The sequence below is a fragment of the Trichophyton benhamiae genome, assembly GCF_000151125.1.
Source record: "Trichophyton benhamiae CBS 112371 chromosome Unknown contig01100.0, whole genome shotgun sequence".
In the NCBI taxonomy this organism is placed as follows: Eukaryota; Fungi; Ascomycota; class Eurotiomycetes; order Onygenales; family Arthrodermataceae; genus Trichophyton; species Trichophyton benhamiae.
In genome coordinates, this window is record NW_003315071.1 from 19,098 (window position 1) to 33,596 (window position 14,499).

At 48.1% G+C, this 14,499-nt stretch overlaps 8 protein-coding genes across 8 annotated transcripts; 6 read left to right on the forward strand and 2 right to left on the reverse strand.

The window, feature by feature from the left end:
- Positions 1-407: 407 nt before the first annotated feature.
- Positions 408-1,763, forward strand: ARB_03755 (mitochondrial phosphate transporter Pic2, putative; the record flags this gene model as incomplete). Its single annotated transcript, XM_003009970.1, has 4 exons — positions 408-677; positions 851-1,015; positions 1,083-1,336; positions 1,397-1,763. 4 exons carry the CDS (start codon positions 408-410, stop codon positions 1,761-1,763), a joined length of 1,056 nt encoding a protein of 351 aa, XP_003010016.1.
- Positions 1,764-3,235: 1,472 nt separating this feature from the next.
- Positions 3,236-3,400, forward strand: ARB_03756 (uncharacterized protein; the record flags this gene model as incomplete). The annotated part of the gene is made up of 1 exon (XM_003009971.1): positions 3,236-3,400. One exon carries the CDS (start codon positions 3,236-3,238, stop codon positions 3,398-3,400), a length of 165 nt encoding a protein of 54 aa, XP_003010017.1.
- A 62-nt stretch (positions 3,401-3,462) lies between these two features.
- Positions 3,463-4,169, forward strand: ARB_03757 (uncharacterized protein; the record flags this gene model as incomplete). The annotated part of the gene is made up of 2 exons (XM_003009972.1): positions 3,463-3,836; positions 3,926-4,169. 2 exons carry the CDS (start codon positions 3,463-3,465, stop codon positions 4,167-4,169), a joined length of 618 nt encoding a protein of 205 aa, XP_003010018.1.
- Positions 4,170-4,444: 275 nt separating this feature from the next.
- ARB_03758 (uncharacterized protein) lies at positions 4,445-6,437 on the reverse strand (the record flags this gene model as incomplete). Its single annotated transcript, XM_003009973.1, has 3 exons — positions 4,445-5,794; positions 5,869-6,112; positions 6,241-6,437. 3 exons carry the CDS (start codon positions 6,435-6,437, stop codon positions 4,445-4,447), a joined length of 1,791 nt encoding a protein of 596 aa, XP_003010019.1.
- A 1,075-nt stretch (positions 6,438-7,512) lies between these two features.
- ARB_03759 (uncharacterized protein) lies at positions 7,513-7,845 on the reverse strand (the record flags this gene model as incomplete). Its single annotated transcript, XM_003009974.1, has 1 exon — positions 7,513-7,845. One exon carries the CDS (start codon positions 7,843-7,845, stop codon positions 7,513-7,515), a length of 333 nt encoding a protein of 110 aa, XP_003010020.1.
- Positions 7,846-8,401: 556 nt separating this feature from the next.
- ARB_03760 (uncharacterized protein) lies at positions 8,402-9,141 on the forward strand (the record flags this gene model as incomplete). The annotated part of the gene is made up of 3 exons (XM_003009975.1): positions 8,402-8,437; positions 8,529-8,612; positions 8,710-9,141. 3 exons carry the CDS (start codon positions 8,402-8,404, stop codon positions 9,139-9,141), a joined length of 552 nt encoding a protein of 183 aa, XP_003010021.1.
- A 1,473-nt stretch (positions 9,142-10,614) lies between these two features.
- ARB_03761 (uncharacterized protein) lies at positions 10,615-12,011 on the forward strand (the record flags this gene model as incomplete). The annotated part of the gene is made up of 2 exons (XM_003009976.1): positions 10,615-11,136; positions 11,208-12,011. The coding sequence occupies 2 exons, from the start codon at positions 10,615-10,617 to the stop codon at positions 12,009-12,011; spliced, it is 1,326 nt and encodes a 441-aa protein (XP_003010022.1).
- Positions 12,012-12,970: 959 nt separating this feature from the next.
- Positions 12,971-13,804, forward strand: ARB_03762 (uncharacterized protein; the record flags this gene model as incomplete). The annotated part of the gene is made up of 2 exons (XM_003009977.1): positions 12,971-13,282; positions 13,451-13,804. 2 exons carry the CDS (start codon positions 12,971-12,973, stop codon positions 13,802-13,804), a joined length of 666 nt encoding a protein of 221 aa, XP_003010023.1.
- Positions 13,805-14,499: the final 695 nt, after the last annotated feature.

Below are 14,499 nucleotides of genomic sequence, written 5' to 3' on the forward strand. Positions count from 1 at the left end.
GAGCCACCTTGGGCTGTTGTGCACACTACGTCATCGCATTCGGGTGGTGTTGGAGTGATACATATTATACTGCTTTCCGCCCCTTCCGGACAAGCAGGAATACAAAAAAGAACTACCACCTTACTCTTAGATTGGCCCGGATCTGTACGATATTGCCAGGCTAGCCTTACACAGGTTAAGGTAAATATCTCGATGAGTATTGTTGGAGAAGAAAGGTTACGTCTGACTGCTTTTTGTGCAGAGGCTGGAGTCAATCGCATCCGCTACCTCCCTCCGCATACGTGTTTTAATTGTCTATGCTTAGGGTGAGCTGAACCTCAACATGTCATCATAGCTTATTATGCTATTACACGCAACTGTTAACCACAACATGGCTCCAGTGCTAGCAGTCTAGTAATTGCCATACGATGTCTTCGATATTCCCAGGTAGCTTGTTTAGTGGTGAAGCTTCTGTACAGGATCCCTATTCGAAATGCGGGGTATACCCTGGAGCAACTGGCTCTCTTAAAAGAACACCCTTTCCAGCATGGAGTGTTGCCGAGGATGTCAAAAGGAATACTAGGTCCCCCCAAGAAGTTGGTAGTATGGGCTCCAAAGGAACCGGCCCGGCTGGGAAAATCGAGCTATACTCTGGAAAGTATTATGCGTCTTGTATAACAGGAGGCATACTTGCTTGTGTATGTGGAATGATCTTGATACACCTTATGGTCCACGTTTGTCCACAACCTATTAAACACCACGAACCACTAAGCCTTGTGTTATTTTCTCTCTTTATTCCCCTCTTTATATCTCTTATGAAGCATCAGCCCAATCGCCATGATGGAGTGCTTACGGAGAATGTATACTCTAGGGACTAACTCATGCAGCCGTGACCCCGCTAGATCTAGCAAAATGTCGGCTGCAGGTGGACCCAACAATGTATAAAGGCATTATTGATGCATGGGGCAAAATTGGCCGCGCCGAAGGTATTCGAGGGATTTTCACTGGATGGAGTCCAACTTTCTTTGGATACTCGGTATGTTGATTGACATGAAAGGACAAATTGTGTTGCAGCAGTTCCAAGCTCTAACCCAACGTTTTAGGCCCAGGGAGCGTTCAAATACGGAGGGTATGAATTTTTCAAGAAATACTACTCTGACCTACTGGGAGAGGACATTTCTAGCCGCTGGAGGACACCAGTCTATCTTGCCGCAAGTGCATCTGCAGAATTCATTGCTGACGTTGCTCTTTGTCCATTCGAAGCGGTAAAGGTGCGAATGCAGACTACCATCCCCCCGTTTGCAAGAGGGACATTCACTGCCATTTCGCACGTTACCGCGAAAGAGGGCGTAGCTGGGTAAGACTTAGAATGCCAACAGCTCCCAAGAATATAATTCGACTAATGCGTCGAGTATAGTCTTTATAAAGGACTGTATCCGCTCTGGGGTCGACAGATACCATACACCATGATGAAATTTGCCTCATTCGAGAAGGTTGTTGAGATGATATACAACTATCTCCCTGGCCAAAAATCAGACTATAATAAGGGAGCCCAGACAGCGGTGGCATTTGCTGGAGGATATGTGGCTGGTATTCTGTGCGCAGCCGTATCCCATCCCGCAGATGTGATGGTGAGCAAGCTCAATGCCAACCGTTTGCCTGGAGAAGGCTTTGGAGCCGCCATAGGACGCATATATAAGCAGATTGGCTTCGTCGGCCTGTGGAATGGCCTCCCCGTGAGGATTGTGATGGTCGGAACCCTGGTATGTACCTTCTCTGCTTGAAACAAGCACTAACTGGCGTTTGGGTATTTTGCTAACGCACTCTGTTCTCGATATCGACGCCAGACTGGGCTTCAATGGATGATGTAAGAACTTCGCTCCCCCCCACTCCCTCGACCCCCCTGACATCCTGATGCTAATGGCGTTTCGCATGTAGATACGATTCGTTCAAGATCTTTATGGGCCTACCAACTACTGGTGGTCCGGCTCCTGCCAAGCAGAAGTCCTGAGGAATGGCGGGAAATCAAATATATTGAGTTACTGTTGACTATAGCAGCTGGTTAAACCCGTAGTTAACTACCACTAACTAGTTGGGCGGTTGGTTAGTTATTAATGTCACACAATGTCGTTAACTGCCAGCTTGACGCCGGCTCGGCTTTTTGCCTCTCTACTGTAGCTAACTAGCTAGCTATCTTCCAACTTGCTCCTTCAGACTCGTCGTAGACAGCTAACCAACCAACTAGTTAACAGACCAAAATCCTTCCTCGCAGCGACCCTAGCCAGACCCTTGATTTCCATGTCCCCGAGCCGCGCTTCACAAAGGCCGTGGCTTCTGGACCCTTGGGGGCCCAGTTAATTTAATTATATTACATACGGAGCCAGCATCATCGACATGTGGTTCTTTTCTGGAGCCCACTTGCAGCCATGGCTTCAAACAGCTGGGATCTGGCCAATCCGCGCTCTCGTAATTTAAAGAAAAGGCAAAGTCAGCCCGCCCCAGTCGCTAACAAGTTAGTTAACTAGCAAGCATGCAAGTCATGGAACGACCTTCCTCCCGAATACTCCGTACCAATTAACTACTTACGGGCAGTTTTCCCGCTCCCTTATCTCTCGCCCGCCCCCCTTTGAGGGTCTGACACATGGGACGGAAACTACTTTGACACCTTCCGGGACAAACGCTAGTCACCACGCGAACCGACGAGGCAGCTAACTAACTAGTTAGCGGGCGGCTTATTTCATGTGTGATGGTCAGGGACCCGAACCATGACGACCACGGGTTCCGTTCCATTACTTGCATATGGGGCGAGCATCACAACGGGCTTGTAAGTAGTTATCTCAGCGCCGCAGAGCAGGCGGGCCTCTCTTTATCTCCAGGGCATATCCTAGGCATATCCCAGGCATATGCAACCCAGCCGAGTCTCACGTTTCCTTGGGGTGGCTTTCGACTCCCCACTACTACCACCAGCACCACTAACACTACTTACTACCACCACCCATGCTGCTATAGGCGAAGGATGCAGTTACCCGTGTCCATAATTGAGTGTGTTATTCCTTGGATGGCCACCTTACGCTGGACCCAGGACCCGAGGGAAGCGGGTGAAATGGAATCCTCTGAGTTTGCTCTCTGCTCTTGACTAACTATAAATAATGCCGTATCATCGCCCCTTGACGGTTGAATGCACCCCCCATTGTTGCAGGCTGATTATATCACTACATCATAGCCCCTTGGTACATTCCTTTCTACAGCGTCGACAATGCCGGTGGCGGAAGAAAACACTGCAGCTCTCCCTGACTACGTTCTGGACCCCGATGCCGTTCTCAAGGATGATATCTGCTGGCGGTATGGACGGGCACCGGATTACTCGAAAACACGAAAAGAATACGAGGGAGGCATGTATCTATCATATACCTCCTCTTAACTTTCTCCTTGAACAATAACACCTAGTTATCTAACACACGCCGCGTTGCCATAGGGAAAAAAATGAACCACGAAGCTGGCAGCCTCCCCAACTTGGTCGAAAACCTTGTAAAGAACTGGGAAATAGAGGCATCTTTTAAACCGAATTTTGCTGATTGGCGTACTGTTGATCAAGAATGCTACACTTTCTCCGTGAATGGCGGGCCAGCTCAGTCTCCAAACCATATGCTCGCCGTTGGAACATATAATGCCATTATCCCTTCTAATGCATATTATGACCCAAAACACTCCGATTTCGCAAAGAGCCACAAGACTTTCAAAAGGATGATGCCAACATTTGCATGGGAAGTGTTGGAGGTATATAGCGGTCCACCTGTAGTGGTATTCAAGTGGCGGCATTGGGGAAGAATGACCAACGACTACTCTGCGGTCAATGAGTGAGTTAACCTTCAACTGCCTACTGCTGCCTTATTGCTTCTTCTCGAAGAATGTGAACTGGAGGCTTACTATCTCTGCGAAAATGAAGCAAGGGCGAGAACGTGATGGTTAAGGCACACAACGGTGCGATAGACATTGAGGGACTGGTTGTTGCAAGGGTGAATGATAACCTTCAGATCCAGTCAATCGAAGTATGGCAGGATCCTATGGCCATGTTCAGGCAGATTGACCCGAAAGGAGAAGCGCAACTCAAGCCTCAGACGGAGACGGAGTTATTGACGGATGAGTCCAGTAGCAAAGTGCAAGTGCCACAATGCCCTATTGCTCATTAACCGACACGGTATATATAACTCTTGACTTTGCTTAATGAGATGTGCCTTCTCAACTTCGACTTCCAAAGTGTGACAATACCCTCTCAAACTAGAACATTGAAAAAGAAATGCTTGTTAGATTGACTGGTGATAGGTGATGCAAAAGTCTAATAGTGACAAGGTTACAAGCATACTATAATTGATTAATACACATAGAAATAATTCCAGTTAATACTGGGGCTAGATAAATACAAATGATCTATGAACTGATATGTAACGTGTTATTATAAGTCTATTCACCTTGATTTGCCCATCCCCGCATGTGATTGCGCCTTCTCATTGTCTCCTTTGCCGTCAGAAAAATTTTCTTCTCCATCCTGAGGATCTGACCCTTCTGCAGCGTTATACAGAGTTTCCAATTCAGCTTCATCAGGTCGAGGAGCAGACTCGACGTCCATTCTTCCACGTCGTTTGCCCCTAAAAGTGGCAAGGCTAGCGGAGCTAAAGCTCTCAAGATTAGGGTAGATACCCTTGTATTCCAATCCTTTCTCCCGTCGTTTAGATCGCCAAATGAAGAATCCCCATAAAGACGCAGCAATGGCGACCACAACTAGAGCAACTTCACCAGACTTATAATAGGCTTCCCAAGCAGCAATTTTAATCTTCTCCTTCTCTTTCTCCTCAGCAGTGGTACTGTTTGGATGAGCACCGACAGACGTCGGGGCTCCTTTCAAGCCATCGATCCTGGAGTCCGCTGGATCTCCTCCGATGCTGGTGATATCAATTCCTAGGAAACGATCCAGCATATCACGAGAACGGCGGGGGAAGTCGAATGGGACCATATGGCTGGCATTGTAAAACTTGACATATGTCAAGTTTCTGGCCTGTTGGTATATGCCAGCTGCACTTCCCTCAAATTCCCAATTGTGGCGTGGTGCCCAGACATCTGGAGAAAGTTCAAAGCCTGTAGCATTCAGCCATGTCATGTTATGTATCAAGTCTTCTGTACCTATGTGGTTACAAATCAAGTCCTTGTCACCACTAAACAGCACTATCGGCATTCCTCGTTCGAGTAGGCCTGGCAGAAGTTGGACGGATGGTACTGATTCTGTAGCCTGTAGATTTCTCCCCACACCAGGCGAACACTCGCGCCAGCCTGTGGTTTTGTCTTCGTTGATATTCAAAGCCTTTACCACATCTGGTCGGCGAAGGTACGAGGTAACGAGAGAAATATCCGGGGGCCAATTCATCCCGCAGGCGTCGGGAGTATCTTCAAGTCTGACATCATACATGTTAATGCATTTCCCGTCAACTTTCGTGGTGTCCAGAATTAGTTCCAACACTCGCTCGCACTCATCCACGTGGACTCCAAATTTGCCTACTTCCTTGAGTTTAGACATGCATTTTGATAATTGAGACTCTGCAGCTTTAGCCCCGTCGGAGTTCTTGTCCAGGACACCTTCTTTATACGAAAATGGCAAATAGGAACGGTATTGCTCAAGTGGGGAAATCCAGCCGTTCCCAATCAAAAGTCCTTGCACATTCCAGGAAGTGCCGTTGGCGGAAAGCTTTTCATTACGTCGGACGATTGCGTCGGCAATATAAGGGATGTATTGACCAGCATACGATTCACCGGCAATATAAATCTGAAGTATTTTTCATCAGTTCACAACTAAGAAAGAGCATAGACTTAGGGGGGGAGGGGAAGAAAGTCACATACATCATCCCTTTCATATTCAGGAAACACATTAAACCACCTTTCCAGAAAAGTGACAAATTGGTCGGCCATGGGTCCAAGTTCACGGACATAGCTGTCTGTACTGACATAACTGAATCCAGTGCCTACAGGCTGATCCACGAATAACAGGTTGGCAAACTCGTCCCATGATCCATTGTTGTAAATCAGGGTATGGTCATCCTGAAGTCTGTAAGGGCCAATTTCCATCAAGGCGCCATCCATTGAGCTGCACCCAGGGCCGCCGTTTAGCCATATTACGGTTCTCTGGCGATTCGCTATATGGCGATTTTGATAGTGCCAGAAGAATAGGTTCCCCTTGTGCTCAGGATCGATCTCGATGTGTCTGGTACGTACAGAGAGATGAAAATATTAACAACACGCCAGGTCATATTGAAAGGGAAGAACGTATGAGAGATAATGTATACCCAGCATGCATCTTCAACAAAGGTCCCTCGGGCTGGCCTGGAAGAGACCGAACAAAGTAATCGGAAGCACATTTTGCTAGAACAGCCGCTGGATTCGAGAGTAACAGTAGTAGCCAGGCCCAGCATGCTCGTGTGCTACCGACCAGCGTCTGGTGAGATTGGCAACGCATCTTATGTATGGTAGGTCTTAGAGCCCCAAAGACGCATGATCGAGGCCCGGTAGATGTACAGCACCTGTATTGAGAGGAAGCAGACAGAATAGACAGGCTGAACGAAATCGCAGCCTGATGTTCATCAAGACGTTTCGTACGTCCAAGTGATGGAAGTCAAACGACGTTTCGAGGTCCGAGGAGGATTATATAAGCAGCCCCTTTCCATGTCGCCGTCTCCCCTGAATCCGATCTTAGTAGCTACGGCAAAAGCAGCATGGCGATCTGACTGCGTAGGCAGTTCCTATATACTCTATCGTTCCAATTTTACTCTGTACATTCCATAGCTGTAGTAAAGACGTGTTAAAGCAGGTCTCCTATCGCCTTGTCTGCGTCTTGCTTAATGAGAGTTGCCATGCCCTACATTGTTTGGACTCGCCGGGTCAGTTAAGGAGTTAAGTCAGGGAGGAAGAGAAGAGCGTCTGCCTTCTTACATCTGGCATGATTGGTGCTCCATCGGGCCCTTTTACATAGCGAAAGGGCATTTCGATAGACTCGCGCTTGTTGATGCGGATCTCGGGGAAGTCAAGCCACAGGATCTGGCTCAACGGCACTACGGGCGGGTTTTTTTCTGTTTCAGCTGGCTGGAAGAGGGGCAGGGGAGGTGATGTATTCTAGAGCTGCTGGGTTATCATACCTTTGTCCTGGGTGACTATCCGTGTCACTCTCACGGCGGTGTCAGTAGTCATTTGCTTGGGTCCCAATCGGCGGGCGGCATAACCCTTTTTTCTCAACTCAGAGGTCCGGTCTCCATGTAATTTAGTTAGCCTGGCACGGCCTGATAATTGATTGATTCTAAAGAATTCTGTGCTCATTCGGGGAATAGTGGTTTTGAAGTTCCCGGGCCGGTGAGACAGAGGAGCAGTGATTTGGCATTCCTTCAAGGCCAGGGTCGCCATGTTCATTTACATACCTCGTGGCGGATGGTCCCCTAAATTGAAAGGCTTCTGGTCAGCAAGCAAATACGCCTTGCAATCGGATACAGGTTTAATTTAATACATACCAAGGATGCCGCCAAACAGGAACACCTGGAAAGTTGAGCCATCAGCAGGCGACAGTTCGGCGACGGCGGCGGGATCCAGCAGACAGATAGCTGACTTCTTGTCCGCAAAAAGCTCCTCCACGCTCCGATGCTCGGCGGCTAGGTTGTTCTGCGACACCAGGTTCTGTGGCAGGCGCAGTGACTCCGGGACCGAAGTGAGCATGAACTTCGCCCCGGCTTTGTTCAGCTCTTCGGCAATGCACTTATATTCCAGCGCCGACCAGGGCCCAAGTTCTGGGTCAAGGTGCTCGACGACGAAGGTAGGGGGTATCTGCTCGGCCATGTCTGCCACAAGCGCCTTTTTAGAGGCTTCCTGCTGCAATGATGAATATTCAGATAACTCGTTAACTAGTTAGTTACAGTGTGTGTGTGCACGTAACTAGTTAACTACGTGTCAATCCAGTCAATTGTTAAGAAGAAATTTCCAGCAGCCAACCTTCTAAGCAGATATCACAATTTGACCAGCTGCCGGCTATCCAGGGCTGTGAGTGTGTAACTGACTCGTCAGTTATCGATAACTGCCGCCAAGTTCGTTTCGTTGCTGGCCCGCATGGTGGGATGGAAGTTTAACCTAACTAACTTCTTTGACCGGGCACGGCAGCAGGTGATGTCAGGAAGAACAAGAACGACAACACCCAGCGACCAGAGCCCCAGACTGCTGCTGCTCTTCTGCTCCTCCTGCTGCTCACTACTGCGACCAGTACTTGAGTGAAGGCCCCTGCTAGCTAGTTACCTGAATCTCTACAAGGCCACCATCGCCGCCGCCTCTCCCACGCCCCGTCGCCCCTCTCCTGCGCTTAATACGCCAGCAGTCCCTGGGACCGACCTCCTCGCCCACAATGAACCCTCACCAGCAGAACAAGATAGATATCAACGTGAGCCGCCCTGGGCCGCTACAGCTAACTACCTGTAGAAGGACCTGTGTTTTGTGGGTGCTATGCTAACTGATGTGGACTCCGCCTGTAGTCGTTGAGCCCTGACGAGCAGCGGCTCCTACGAATGTATGGCAAGATGCCTAACAAGAAAGACCTCCTGCAGAACAAGCTCAAGGTACGCCGTTCTGGATGTGTCCCATGAATGTCCCTTCTATTCCCCATCTTAATGTCTTTTAATTTTCCCATTTCCAGGCTTGCTGATCTTCACACAGGAAAGAAAATATTTTGACTCTGGGGATTATGCCCTGAGCAAAGCGGGAAAGGCCTCGGACGTCACTTCAATCGGCTCTCGTCACCCTGTGCCAGAGAACATTCCACACCTCACGGCATCGTCCCCCCCTCAGTCCACCGCTACCCCAAACCATTTTAACGGAAGCCATGGTCCCGCGCACTCTCACTCTGGCGGAGCAAATAATGGAATGCCCCCCGGCATGGCCCGTAGCCCTATAAAGGAAGGAAGTTTTCTACAACGACAGACCAGCATAGAAGACGCCAATAACGAGGAGGGACCAAATGACGATACAGCAGGGAAGCAGGGCTGCCCGGAGACTAGGGAATCCCAGGGCTCGAAACTATCAATGTCGGAGAGTAAGACAGAAGAGACGGAGGACCCCTTGTCGCATGAAATCCCTATTCGACGATAGCCTTGTACCTCTCCAGGCTCTTGGTGTCATTTCATTGATTCCTGGCCGTGCAAGAAGCCAATGCAGTCAGGATGATGCTCCTCTCGTCAGCTCATCGTTTCCAAATGTCTATTTCTATTTCATTTCCTCATCCTTTCCGTTAGCATGCCCTTGATATCTTCTTGAACGAGGACATGTTTGATCAGTGTTATAGTTGGCATCCTCGGTTTCTCTGTTTCCCTCTCTCTCTCTCTCTTCTCTCTTCTCTCTCTCTGTGTGCGCGCGTGCCTGACTATGTGTTTTTATTTATTATTTCATTCTTATTTTTGTTTATTTACTTTTATTTATTTATTTTATAACGGCCTCATAGTTAACTAGGTAGTTAACTCACGATTAATTTGTGCACGACTGAACTGTTATTACTCACACAGATTGCCAGCTCCTTTTGTGCATCTTTTATCTTTCTTCCTCCTCGAAAGCAGACCGACTACCAGTGCCTTATTTCATTTGCTTCCACAGCTGGAGTTATTAATAGTTCCGTATTAGCAATGAACTCGGATGGAAAGATCCTGGAAACCACCAACTCTCTAGTTAGTTAAGTAGCTACGGAGTAGTTAACTAGCTAGTTACCAGTTAACTACCGTCCGTGCCGCTGCGTCTTGCCTCCCGACAAGATCAGTCAGTTAACTAACTAGTTAGTTACTGTGAGGCCCGAAGCAACAGAGACAATCCAACCGCCGTCATGCCGCCTCTCAGATAACTCGAGCGGCTCAGACAGGCGGAGCCGGTGCTTGGTGAACGCTTGGGCATCCAGGCTACAATATAACTAACTAGTTAATGGATGTAACTAACGCTAGTTCACTAACCAGGCGGTTCTCGAGTCTTGCACCCACCCGCATAAAGCATAACTTGAATAGTTAAACACACAAAAATAACCACATCTGACCTAAAAAGCTAACAACTACCTAAGTTTAACTACAACCCGCACACAAACCTCTCGGCAAGTGCAAAAGCGGTCAACGCGCTGTCAACTTCTCGGACTCAGCCAAGAGCAACCAGCCTGGCCGGACGACAGGGCTTCCAATCTTCTCTCCTTGCCTCGTTGCTTCTACCGTCTGCTCTGCGCCTTTCGCCGATAACTGAAGCTAACAACACGTCTCATCCCTTTTACCGACCTAGCTTAACAGCCTGCTGCCTCCGTTTTCACTTCCTCCGCGCGTCGCCTACGCTCTACGAACGTCAGGGCAAGATGATTTGAATTGACAAGAAGAACCGGGAATCCTGACCACTCTCGCCAGCAGCGACTAGAAGCGAGCGTGGCCCGTGACGCTTCAGTAACATTAAGCTAGTTATTCGACCTAGTTGGTGTACTAGATCGCCTTGCTTCGATTGAACTACCTATCTCTCAATATCCAGCCCTCTAAACAAACCACTTGATATCCGGGACGCCTCCTCCCTCGAACCACTAAGCTGGCCGAAACATACTGTCTGTCCATGTGTATCTTTAGAATATTCTCGTCCGTCCTCTTTCTTTCTGCCGTGGTTCTCTCCATACCACTCGCTTTCGATGTAGGAGGAAGAACCTGCGGCCTGGCCTTCTCTCTCTCCCTCTCTGCGTTTTACTTCTTCCTCTCACTCCTCAAACTTACTACCCCAACGAGGTCGATCATCCGGAAAACTTGCATCTTCCTCATTAGCTCCACCCAATGGCTAATCGTTCCCGCGTTGTTAATATGGTCTCTTAATCGGTTTTCCATCGATTCGAACGGGTCTGGAAGCTGGGTGGAGCGGGCGTTTACAACCCTCAGAGCAAGGAATAACTCGGTACGGCAATGGGTGTTTGGACAAGATGGCTTGCTGGAGGCTGCTATCCTTGGCTTCTGGGACAAACTGCTGGTTTGGTCTATGCCTGTATTCCAATTAGCGGAAGGCTTCTGCAGCCTGCTTGTTATTCAAGCTTCGGGACAAATTACTAGATATCTCGTGAATAAGAGTGGGAGGAGCGATAGCTGGATGGTATGTATTGCTTGCCTCTTCGGTATACAGTCCCTCTTTCAATTGTCCCGACTAACACCCAACCTTCTCAGATTGGATTACTTGTCTTTTCAGCATCAATCATATCCAGCTCGCTGTACTTTCTCTGGCGTGTCTTTGGGCTCCCTGGAATCAGCAACGTCGACTCAACTCTGATAGGAGTATCTATCACCTGTGCCGTCTTCCTTTGCGCGTGGGGCATAGGTAGTGGCCGAGGCAACCCTGTCGAGAGTTCTTTATTGTTTGCATACGTCGTGCTCTGTCTATACCAAATTTTTACCGATTATAAGCCTTCCGGATCAAGGGAAAAGCCAAACTCTACAGCCCAATCACTCGAGTTTCCTCCATTACCGCCTATCATTATGGCATCCTATACCACCCTGATGCATACCATTTCGGCTCTGCCTTCGATTATCCATACGTTCTTTAGTGTAGTAACGGCAGCCTTCAGCGCGATAACTCCATCTGTGCTGATCTCGCTCATCTACCGTCTTTTCGTCCTCTATGCATCAACCCGTATTATCCCTGCTGTACGAGAGTCGGGTGCTCGCGCATTGTCTCAGGAAGCATCTCTGGAAGACGCGGATGGTGCAGGCAAGTTTCTCGGGCTCCTCAGCTGGTTTTCACCTTCAATCCTTATCGCGGTATATACCAGCCTGCTTATACAGCACTTTACATCGTTGTCGCAAATGGCAGACGAGGATTTAGAGTGGTGGAAGATACAACCCTTGGGGAGCGGGAATACGTGGAGATGGGTAAATTTAGCATGCACAATGGCACTTTATGTAGTTGAGTTATGGCTTGGAAGGCAGAATGATATTGATGGGGGATTAACACACCACTGGAAAAATGATTAAATATATATAAGAATTCAAGAATACATTTAGTTATTATTAAATTTAATTTTAAAATATTTTTCCATTACTAGCTTCTTTAGAATAGAATTCCAATGTATTATTTGTGTTGTTTGGATTAGTTTAGAACAGCATGCTTGGCCAGTGTGATGTCATACAGGAGCCACCAGCTGCCACCGCGTTGCGACTCCTTAAGATGACCCTCTGTTGCCCATGCATTTCTTTTGCTCGTTGCTCCAATAGTATCTCCACCGATTCGCGTGATGCCTGACTGAGGAGACACTCTAGCTGCGAGTTGTGGAAGAATCTGTCAACCAAACAACGTATGACAGTACTTCTGCGCGTCTTCCTGCATAGCTTGACTTTCTTCAAGGAAGGTCCAAAAAAACAACAACTTTCTCCCCAGTTGTTTGCTGTAGGTAAGTGATGCTGAATATATCTCAGTAACGCACAAACAGCTTGAATCTGGCTGACCATGATAAGATACCCCCGCCTAGTTTTATGCATGTACTCACCTGCGGATCCTCCTTTCCAAACACATGGCAGACCTGGGGTGTTGAAGTACTACATGCCCAACATAGATCTCCCGCGAGTCTTTTAACCTCGAGCTTCGTAGCCCTGGAGAACTCGTCGGATTTAGGATAACTAATCACTCTGTGAGGACCTTGTCGACATACAAAAGGATCGCTATTGTATAATAGAAGGTGAGCACTTGTCATGCACAGAGTTGGGCCAAGATAACTTATGGGTACTGATGAAGATTCGGCGAGATCTGAGCTCTCGGTTGGTCAGGACAGATGGCTAACTTCGATCTAACTTCGGTCGATAATGGGATTGCACTTTGCCCTACCTGCCACGCCGAGTTTGACCGGACAGCTGATCCCGGATTTGTTTTGTTACCCGCGGACCTGTAGTACTTTATCGATGTTGAACTTGATGGGCGTCAAGAGCAGAAGCTTGCAATGAAAAATGGGAAAGATGTTCATCGAAAAGTCCCTACAGCTGAAGAGTACAAGATTCATCAGTCTCACAACGATCTCAGCTGGACACCCTTGATATCGGCGCAGCAAACCAGCCTACAGCAGTACAGCTATATAAACGAGATGAACTCGGAAGCAAACCTCCAAGAGTCTATTGTGGCCGCCTTTTACGGGGTATACACACCCTCTCTGCGCCTGTGGCGAAAGCGTCTCGAAATAGGGTATTATCCACCATTGATTGGTCTCCAGCTTATACGGTGCTCTACGGAAAGGTCCATACCGATGCGGACGGAGGTTTGTACCGACCAATTTTTCTAAAGAACTACCTACTTGGCGGCCCTCTTTCCTCTCATATGTTAGATAACTCTCAGCTCCGAAACAATGGCACGGCGCGCCGGTAGCAACACTCCGACGCGGAATACTGGTGCTGGGAGGTACTCGAGTACTCCGTACAATCTCTAGATGCAGAAACTCGCTCACAACTTGAATTGCTTCGGGATTTGTACGGAGTACTTTCTTGATGATGAAGAGACCTCCCCAGCAGTCCGCAGCAGGCAGACACAGGGAGTGGCTCAACGGGGACAGAAGAGGCCTCTAGATGATGAATATGGCGGTCAAAATAATTTGTCAAAGTCCAGCAATCCAGCGATTGAGTGGGGAAACAGGCGTGCGGCGGATGAAGGCATCACTTCCCAGCAATGTCCCCGTGGTGCTCTTAACGTCCCCCGCAGATGGACATTGGGACCCGGCCTCACAGCGGATGAGGCAGTATTACGCCATGCACCACTGCTCAAAGACATGCAATCTACGGAGTAAAAAATTCGCTGGAAAAAATCTATTATTAAGCGGTATTGTGTTACAGTGGGACTATCTAACTCTTTTCAGTCGGCCATTCTCTTACTAAAGAAACTTAATTTCGGAATTTCTTCGTTCTGAATTGCTCAAACCTAAAATTAAGAATAAAAAGTGGGGAAAATAAAAAATATACTTCTTAGTAGGAACCTAATTCTACTTGTTAATTTTTATTAAGCCAATAAATTACAGCTAAATAGGGGTTAAAATACAGCTTATGGCCTTAAAACAGGAATAAAAACAGACATGTAACTTCTCTAACCGCTTTTATATTAGTGTATCCCAATATGGAGAGCCATTCTATTCTGAAATTGCAACAGACAGGCTCCATTGGCACGTCGAAGTCGAAGGCCTTCGTGGACGATTCCCAAAGCTCTTCTCCGTAATTTGCTTGTTCTTATGTGGTCCCTATCTAAATCAATAGCGCGAGATGTGGTAGTAAACCATTGGCCAGTCGAGATCGTGGACGGAATGTGTTGGACGTATCAGGAAACCGAATCAATCATCTTGGGTCTCTGGGGAGCTCACTCTTCCGCTCGGGCTCAGCTGAAGCCCAAAAATTCGACAGAACGGGATTGTTGCTCGGCTGTGGATAACTACCTCGATTGCACAGGTTGAATTGGCCGACAGTGGCCGTTAAATAGGGGCACTTCGCCCAT